Source organism: Chanodichthys erythropterus, chromosome 8 (assembly GCF_024489055.1).
Source record: "Chanodichthys erythropterus isolate Z2021 chromosome 8, ASM2448905v1, whole genome shotgun sequence".
Classification (NCBI taxonomy): domain Eukaryota; kingdom Metazoa; phylum Chordata; class Actinopteri; order Cypriniformes; family Xenocyprididae; genus Chanodichthys; species Chanodichthys erythropterus.
In genome coordinates, this window is record NC_090228.1 from 14,578,056 (window position 1) to 14,588,020 (window position 9,965).

The following is a 9,965-nucleotide window of genomic DNA, read 5'->3' on the forward strand; positions in this document are numbered from 1 at the left end:
ACTTAAAGGTCAATAGAAACCTTCTCTCTCAGACAGCAAAAGGACAAAATATCCAAAGACAAATCTGCAAACTCAACTACAGGAAATAAAAAAACTCAAAACAAAAGCAAAACATCCCCCATCCACGACGGCCATGAAGACAAATCCAATTATTTGTGTCTCATGTTGCAAATTTGTTCTAATGGATGGAATAGGAAAATAAATAAGTGCCAGCAAAAGGAAACAAAGGGATGCGATTTCTAATTAACATGAAAGAGAGACGAAGAGACGTGTTAGTAAACCCATCTTTCATCCTTCTCCTCTCCTTATAGCCGGCACATTTGTTTGTGCCCGAATGTTGTCTTTTAGAGGAAAGCATGTTTCCGTTTCGCCAGCAAATTAAATGTCAACAGATTTAACATCGGCTCCAATCTCATTTTTTTCTGGAACGTTTTGTCGATTTTATTGTTCATTAAGCGTTTTTTCCTTAGCATTGCTTGCGCTCAAGCGGCTTTATTTGTCACATCTTGGCTTTGAAGATCACAAAAGCCTGGGACAATAATTAGGTTTAGTGTAATTACGAACTGAGCATAATGAAAGAGTTGAAGGGAAATGTCTGGCCCTATCTGCTCACTGCCTCTCTCCGGATAACCATTAATCCCACATTAGCCCTGCACTGTCACTCTAAACAACGGCTTTGCGAAAGATGGTATTATCAGATGACCAGGTCACTGAATTTGATATCAAAGATGTAGGGAGAGGTCGGATTGCCTCACCTGCTGTGTAAAACACTGAGGTTTAGATCCTGTCAGCAAGCCGCCTGCATTTGACCTTAAACAACATTAATAATGAGAGAGAGAAAAAGTGATTTAAAGCAGGGAGTTGGTCTCACACAAGCCTAAACAACCATTATCTGGTTTGCTTTTGTTCAGCTCAAACTAAGTTCAAGAAAGCGCATCGTAAATAGCTTAGTAGCATACTCTTTTTTTGTCGTTTTGACAAGAAAACACCTTTTTCGATTAGCTTTATAAATACCCCAGTAACATACCCGATTTAGGGCTTTTACACACTCCATACTGTGTGACAATGAGCGTGTGAACTGTGCCACACGTGAATATCTTCAAGCTCTTTTGGCAGTCTGGAGACAAAGCTGTTTATTTCACGTAGAGTATAAAGACACTACAAGGCAAGTTTGTTAGTTACTTTGCTCAAAAATGTTATAATATTATGATAGATAGATAGAATCTTTTCTTTGAGAGATGCAATATTTTGTCAGTAAATCTCAGATGATGATCTCTTCTATTAATAACAGCACTGTTTATCAAAAAATAAATAAATTAAATTAAATTAAATTAAAAAAAAAATAAAAATCACTCCAAGATAGATGACAACATCATATTTACAAACAACATCAATGATCCAAATAAATATAATAATGTTATTGTCTGTCTGTCTAACAAGTGGCTGCATTTGTCATGACAATGTCACGCTCCTGTTTCAGTGTCTGGATAGACATGTGGTGTGTAAGCACACAGATGAAACTCCAGATGGCGAGGACAGACCTGTGCAGCGTAATGCAAGAAAGAACAGCCTGGGTGTGTGGACAGGTTCCCAAAAGCCTTGATGTGCCGCTTCTGCCAGCCTTTCTCAAGATGAGTGAAGACTGTCCCAAACATATGAAGTGCAAATTACCTTTGACCAGCAGATGAATTTAGGGCAATGACTTTACCCTCTTAACCACCCAAAGGTTAACTCACAATGTAGTGGGGCACCGGAAACACTGAACACTGATGTGGTGTTGCAGATCATGAGATCACCTCGAGCTGCCACTGGGAAGAAAATGAGGATTCAGTTAGCTTAAGTTCACCCAAAAATGAAAATTCTGTCATCATTTACTCACCCTCAGGTTGTTCCAAACCTGTACAACTTTCTTTGTTCTGCTAAACACAAAGGAAGATATTTTGAAGAATGTGGGAAACTGACTTCCATAGTATTTTTTTTTTTTTTTTTTTTCTACTATGGAAGTCAATGGTGCCCCAAAGCAGCCTAGTTACAAACTTTCTTCAAAATATCTTCATTTGTGTTCAACAGAACAAAGAAATGTATTTGAGGGTGAGCAAATGATGACACGATTTTCATTTTTGGGTGAACTATCCCTTTAATATTACATTAACAAATAGACACAACTAACTGTTATTCTATTTTAGCACTGCAAACTTCATTATTATGCTTTTTTGTAAATAATCTTTACCATAATCAGTTAATGGTCTCTAATGCAATGAGAGGGTTAATATGTTTAGCTTTAAAACACAGATAACATGAGAAACACAGCCACTCTGAAACGTTAGACGCTAATAGCCTAACGTTACTGTATTATTTCATATACTTCCCTGTACAGTGTTGATAATTTGCAAATGGAATGAGGGCAGCTGATTGAATACGAGAAACAGCATTTGTTATCAATAAATAGTAAATTAATGTTAGCTTGCCTAATCATAAAGAATATGAAAACACATTAAATACCATGTAGAGAAGATTCAAGAAGTCTTTTTTGTGCTGAGGAACGAAGACGACTCATCTTGTGCGCCATCTTGTGTAAAGAAGACAACACTGCTGCAAACGCCAAAGAGTTTTTAAACGTGACCAGGAGATGGCAATATTGAAAAGCTTTCATACAAGCAAACTTTTTGTAAAATGAACAAAACTCTATTGGACTATTGTATCAGGACGTTGAGTACACTTTTAATGGTTCTTTGTTAGTTTCTTCTTTGTATTTTGGGATATTTTCTATCAGCCGTTTTGTTTTCTATCTCGCGTGCGCCGTTGCCATGGCGATAAGACGCCCGCCTGCTGCCTGATAGCTTGTCAACATGGTGAGTCAAGTTTTCCCAATGTTTTTGAGGGGAAAATAGCGTTAAAGCTACAAAATATATACACGTATGTACTATTAATTATATTTTTAATCGATCTTGTCAGATTGTTTGATGAAATATAATTAGCAAAAGCGAAAGTCCCAAGCCAAAATATTCACTTAGCATCCTGGCATATGTTAGCAATGTCTGTTTGATTTATTATTTACCTTTGACATTTTGTCTGAAATGTTTTCCCTGTAATGTAGTTATTTCTTTTTTTGTTTTTCAACAGCCACCAAAGGATGGAAAGGTGTGTTGTTTGATGGGAGTCAATATGTTTTAACAGCTTTCAACTTAAAATCAGTTTTAATTTTGTTAACATTATTAATGTTTGTTGGTCAGGTAGGCTTTATTAAAAATAAAGTACATATTTCCCCAGTAAAATAAATTCTGTAGAGTAACATTATTAGTAAATGTAACAGCAATACATTTTAAGCTCAAAAATTTTTCATTAAAAAGGAAAGAAATAATCTGCTCACTTTCCACATCATAAAAAAATTGCATTTTGTATCCAGTCTGCAAAAAAGAAAGGAGGAAACATCAGCAAGGCTGAGAGGGAGAGACTGCAGAGAGAGGCAGATGAACAAAGATTGAGAGAGGAAGGTATATCTGCAATTTTAATTAAATTAAATTAATTTTAAAATAGTTTTTGATTGATAACAAATCTGTATACTGTGTTTTGTCCTGTAGAAGAAGCTCGTCTCATTGCAGAACGTGAGGAGAGTGAACGGCTGGAGAGAGAGCAGATAGAACAAGAGAAACAACAGCTACTTGAGTTAAAGGTCTGGTGAACTCTCATTTGAACATTCACCGTTGTGTTGCAGACATTTACCTGCAGGCTTTAGTGCATATGCAGCTCTCCGTACTGATGGATTGTGTGTGACAAGTTTGGATGTGATGACTGATTGACGCCTTGTCCATGTCCACAGGACAGAGAGCGCAGAGAGGACGAGCTGAATGAACTGCGGCACATTCTAGATGAGAATCACTCTGCAGTCACCGAGTGGGAAACAGAATGCAGGAACAAAGCTAAGGTACAAGACCCATATGTCTTCATTCAGAAGTCTCAAGCTAATTCTGAGGCTACTGTAAGTATGTTACAGGATGATTTGTTCTTTGATATTTATTAGTGGGAGCGTTACATGCGTTGTGATGGCAGTCCAGACCCATCTGTATTGCCGGAGATCAATTCCTTCATCAGTTTGTGGAGAGAAGACTCAGAAAACCAAATCCAGCGGGTCTTGGAAAACTGTGCTCTGTCTCTTCAGGTGAGACCCGCTCTCTGTATCTCATTTTCATGGTTTCAAGTTAATTATTGATGACTGAGGTGATCCTTATTTTAACTTAAGCATGTATGTGTCGTGCACAAGAGACAAGAATTAAATGGGACAAACCCCATTTATCTAGTGCATGTTTGCATAGAAATAACAATAGAAAAAGCAGCACAGTTGAATGCAAAAATGAATGGCCCTTTAAAAAAAAAAGAGAGAACGCTATTGTCCATTGGTCTGGATGCTATTTATAATGATAACAATCTTTATAGTTATCGTTCTTTTGCCTTTACTGTACATTGAGTCAAATTTTAGAGACCACAGTATCATAGAGATGTAAGAGGAGGCTTTTTTGACTTCTTAAACACACTACCAACCATATAGCAATGCCCTGGCAACCACACAGAACATTGTGGCGTCATGGTAGTGAGTTTTATGCGCATTTCGGCAGATTTTCTTAAGAAAATCTAAAACAATTTCTCTTGGACAGTTGACAGACGAATTGGACTTCCTCTTGAGTGAGGGTTCTGAGCCATGCACTGCTCAACAGTATCGAGAAACAATCCATTGTCTCCAGAGTATAATCCTCTACAAACTCAACCAGGCCACTGAGGAGCTTCTGAAGGTGCGAGTTCTTCTGAGATCTTCCCATGCAGCATATGTCTATTTCAACACATATTGGATATAATATGTTTTGCTTCCCATCCAGTTTGCAAATTCTAATTCTGATATTGAGACTGGCAACATGCAGACTGTAGTCCAGGACGACAACGTGACTCTTTGTCTGTGGGCAAACCTCAACAAAAATCCAAGGTTTGTCTGCCTTCATGATGAAATTTAGGCCCTATTGTAGGATTAAGGAAATACTTGACAATTCATGTTTCCAGGTTTAAAGGTTACCGGTTTGCAGAGGTGGGTCTTGGCTTCGAGCTGCCGAAGCCGCTGGCTGTGTGTGACATCGCTGTTCGGATCCTTCACACGCGCTATGACCACCTGTCTCACCACAGCGAGCGTGAACAGGTCCAAAGAAGGAGATCCATGATGGAAAGCATTCTCACTTCACCATCTGAGACTGCTGCAGCGGTGCAAAATGGGAAGGTGGAGGGAGAGGGGGATGAGGGAGAAAGCTCAAAGCAGGTGAAGGAAGAGAGCCGTTCGGTCAGATCAGAGAGCAGGAAGATGGTGAGTGAGGCTTTGATCATGTGCACACTATGTACTTGTTTTCTAGTGGATTCTGTCACTGACAATATCAGTGTGTGTCCATGTGTCAGAGTGCTGTGAGTGTGATCTCAGCTAAGGAGGGGAGGAAGAGCTCTACAGTCAAGCTGTTAGAGGAAGGAGAAAGTCAGATGGAGGCAATCGCTACAGGATTAGAAACTGGTTTGGTTCCATTTTACTTTCTGATTTCCACATTCAAAGCTAACTTTTTTCCTTCTTTCTTTATATGAAACAAAATGAGAAGAGAATGAAATCTTTGTCACATAAAAAAAAAAACATTTATAATTTGTTTTAGTTAACTATGATTATTTGTAGAATACTGCCAAAGCTTTAAATTATAAAATGGATTGTTCCATATTTGAAAAATAAATGTAAAGTTCCCATATAATAGTCAAAATATGCACATCAGTTGAATTATAAAGAATTAATGGGCCAAGTACAATGTCTTTAATATTATCAGATAGGCCAACAGTGGCAAGCAGGGAACACCAATCGAGTTGAACGATACCTAATTTTCCAGTATCGGTCATTTTGGTTGTCGGCCATGGTCAATTTTGTTGTAAAATTCTATATTTTACTAACGCGTTGGCGTATTGTTACAAAACGCGGTCTTTGGGACCATGCCCTGACGGTACTCAAAATGTTTCAGGGCAGCACCACGTTGTGGTCAAAAGTTATAATGAAATTTTCAAAAATGCTAATAACTTTTGATTAAATTCGCTTATTGTAATGAAAATTATTCCATGGGTCATGCCGAGAACATATGGTGCATTCCAAACGGGATATATCGCCCTCCGAAGGGCACTTCGGAGTGAAAACAATCATGGCCGCCATACCGAAGGGTCGTTCCAAACTGAAGTGCTCGAAACTGGCCACTTCAAAGGGCCTTTCGGAATTGAAGGATTTCGAAGGGTACAACTGATGAACACTTCGGGCCCCCATGATCCTTTGCACAGTGAAGTTGTTTGGCGTCACAGAATGGTACAGGAGGCTCAGAGTACGATTTTACCTATAAATGTATGTATAGTATTTTTCTATACTACTATAATATTTATACAAGCTAGATTTAGTCCATTATTATGGTCAAAACGACATTGTACTTCAACAAAAATACTTTACAGCTCCCTTTATCAGTCCATTCAAATGTTTCAAATACATAGACACAATATGCAATATGGCAGCGATAAACCAAAAATAAATAAACTAACGTTAAACAAAAGACGCAGCTTGCACAATCTACTCCTCCTTGATTGTCTCGTTAAGATGATGCAGATGTGCGTTCCAAAAAAGAGTGTTTTTTTTTTACCCCTACACCTTTCGAAGCTCTCACTCGGAGGATAAACCCTTTGAAGGGATTAGGGCATAGGGATGATCCCTTCCGAATGGAACGCAGGGATAGATATCAATTTTGCCATAGTTGGCTTAACTTCCTGTCCACCATTTTGATTTTCTTAAAAAAATAAAAAATAAAAAAAATACTTTTCTGAATTCATCCTAGACCATTTGTCCGATTTTCACCAAATTCAAGACTTCAGATAGTGCCGACAAAAAGTTATGGATTTCCTTTCTATAGACAAAACTATTTTCATATACCGGAGCAACAAATTTGAGGCATGATGCCAAAATGACTAAAGGCTGTATGTCTGCAATGCTTTGACCCCAAACTTTGCATGTGTCATTGTCACCTTACTCTGACCACACAACATCAATTTAGTCACAGCGCCACCTATCAGTGAAAAGAGATAAACAATTAAATCAAATTACAAATGACTATTTATGATTTTTCAGCCTTTTTGCCTTTTTTCTTTAATATGCCTTTAATTGCTGATTGTTGCAGTTGGTCTGATGCTTCCAGCCATGTTGGCAGGACTTATCCTGCCTTTGTGCCTGGCCCCTTAATTGCTGCTTGCAGATATATTTATTTTATTGTGGTTATTATTAATTGAATATGTATATAGACACTGGTGTTTTAAACTGCTGCCACAATTTTATAAAAGCAATAAACCACAGCAATCACACATCTGTGACTGCACAAGTTCGAGTTGAGATCTGTATTAGCATCTACATATTATAGTTGCTTTGATGCTTGGCATAAAAATCCTAGAGTTGTCAAATTATGTTTATTCTAATCATTATTATTATTAAACTATGCTTTGCATGGCATCTAAAAACACTGCTTACTCATAATAAAACCTTAGGCATTAAAATTTTAGTCAATAAAAATATAAAATTATTTTGATATCCAATAAATCACTGGTGTCAAAATTCTATACTCCTAATAAAATAAAAAGAAAACCATACTGCAAGGGAATTTAGGCATCACAAAATATAACAAAGTAAGAAAGATTTTCTTTTGAGATATGCCACAGATTACATTGTTATTTTAAATTGTTTCTAGATCAAAATGGCTCCAACCCATCACCAGCTGAACTGGTGTTTGACAGTGCTGACATACATATAGTTGATCTGCAGCAGTTCACACCCTTGGGCGGAGTCTTCTACTTTGATGTCTTCCATCTACCACCCCAGTCTCGTACAGTGAAGGGCTGGGAAATGAGAGAGGTACATCTTGGGTTGTAATCAGGGACACTCTGCGAGATATCATAGAGAGTAATTTGTATTAATTATCATTTGCTGTTGTGCTTCTCACAGTTGTTAGAGACTGGTCTCCAGGCCTTCCCCTATCCCACAGAGCAGTCTCGCATTCAGAGCTCCACCTCAGTGAGGCTGGATGAACACAGTAGCACTGTTGCCTTATTGCCTGTAGGGGTCACTGTAGCTCTGCCTGACTCAATATTGTTTCTGGAGGATCCTCAAGTGGCACGCTGGGATCCTATCGGTGAACAATTCGCACCAAACATATAGTATATGCGTCAATAGATTTTATATTGTATACATTCATATCTTAGTAGAGTATTTTACCTCACGCCTGTTGTTGGTCTCTGTTTTCTGCAGGTCAACACTGGCGGACGGACTGCATCTCTGAGACAAATTATGACTCAGAGACCCGCAGCATCTCCTTTCGGATGAATGCATTCTATGCCTTCACATTACTGCAAGAGTCTTATGCTAATATGCCTTTCCAGTCATGGGAGCTGAGGCCTCTGGGCCAAGACTCAGCATTGTTCACAATCACTGGAGCTCTTACTGAAGTCAGCATCACCATCAAGGCAAGAGAGGCCCCATTCAAAGATATGTAATTTAAATCATGGGCCAGATTCTTAGAAATGTATTCATGTTGGTTTAATATGGTTTTAAAAAAGCATGACTTAAAATTATATAAGCTAAAACTAAAAAAAAAAAAAAAAAAAAATCAAGATATTTTTAGTATTTGGTTAATTTTTATAAAAAATATACTGCTTTCTAGTTATGCCTAGCTGTAAAATAATTTAACAGGTAGAAATTGTGAGAAGGTCCTTTAAATATTGTTGTGGAAAATGGGGTGTGGGGGACCACTTATATTTTCATCAAATATTTGAACTTATAATGACTTTGATTTGGAGGACAGAAGTGTTTCAAATATTAAGAAGCCGCCAAATAGTTTTATTAAAATACATTATCACTGAGATGAACTCAAAATTACTTCATGTATGCATTACATTTTTAACATAATTTTGTATATATGAATAGACCACAAAAAGAACATCCTGTCATTGAGCCATTTAATTTATCCAAGCCTTCATTTCAAGGCCAGATTGTTTTTGATACATGCCGAAGGCTACTAAAATGGTTTGCCCTCACCAGTACTTGAATGATAGCTTCAATAATTTGATTCGCAGGATAAGCAGTGTATGCTGCACATGGAGGAGACGAGGGACTTGGATCATCTTTTAGGGAAGTGGATGAGCCCCTCAGAACTGAGGAAGGCCATGAAGAGAGCTGGGATCAATATATTTGTGAATGAGTATTCAGACAAGTACGTCAGCATCAACTTGAAGGTAACAAAGGAGCTGAATTGCCTAAAAGCCAATTCACTCATTTAATGTTAAACAGACCAGTTATAGAAACCCATGGCATGACAGCTTCTCATTTTTTTTTCCTCATTTTTAGGACCCATTAATAGAGCACACAGTGTATGAACAAATGGCCCTAATGTCCTCAGCAGTGGCTTTTTCCTGGAGCCGCTGGAACACACAATGTGGACAAGAGCACCTTGTTCTTCAGGCATGTCGTACACTCCTACAGACAGATAAAGCACTATTGAATTACTGTATATTTTCTTTTTAAGCAGGCAGTACCTCTGACCTTTAACCTTTTGACTGGTAGGCATGTGAACAGCTGGAGGCAGAGCCAGTGGCTGAGGAGGCGTGGTCTCTTTACCTGCTGGGTGCTCAGAGAAACCAGCATCTGAAGATGAAGGAGCATGATAGCAGCTTCTCTCCTGAACTTGCCGAGGGCACAGAGTTCCACTCCACCTTTTTGCACATGCTCAGACAGGACATGAGCATCGAGGGACAAGCTAGAATCCGTCAGTCTCACTATCTCTACACAGACACTGTACAGAGGCTCCTGTGGGCAACACGTGTCCTCACATATTCCTGAGACGAGAAAACATACACACTAATATCTAAAACATTTGACACCC

At 38.3% G+C, this 9,965-nt stretch overlaps 1 protein-coding gene across 1 annotated transcript; it reads left to right on the top strand.

The window, feature by feature from the left end:
• The first annotated feature begins 685 nt into the window (after positions 1-685).
• Positions 686-9,933, top strand: dnai7 (dynein axonemal intermediate chain 7). The gene is made up of 15 exons (XM_067392279.1): positions 686-730; positions 3,407-3,494; positions 3,582-3,673; positions 3,821-3,925; positions 4,022-4,159; positions 4,653-4,787; positions 4,872-4,975; positions 5,050-5,344; positions 5,434-5,542; positions 7,779-7,942; positions 8,033-8,219; positions 8,336-8,550; positions 9,160-9,318; positions 9,431-9,544; positions 9,647-9,933. The coding sequence occupies exons 1-15, from the start codon at positions 686-688 to the stop codon at positions 9,920-9,922; spliced, it is 2,226 nt and encodes a 741-aa protein (XP_067248380.1). The 3' UTR covers positions 9,923-9,933.
• Positions 9,934-9,965: the final 32 nt, after the last annotated feature.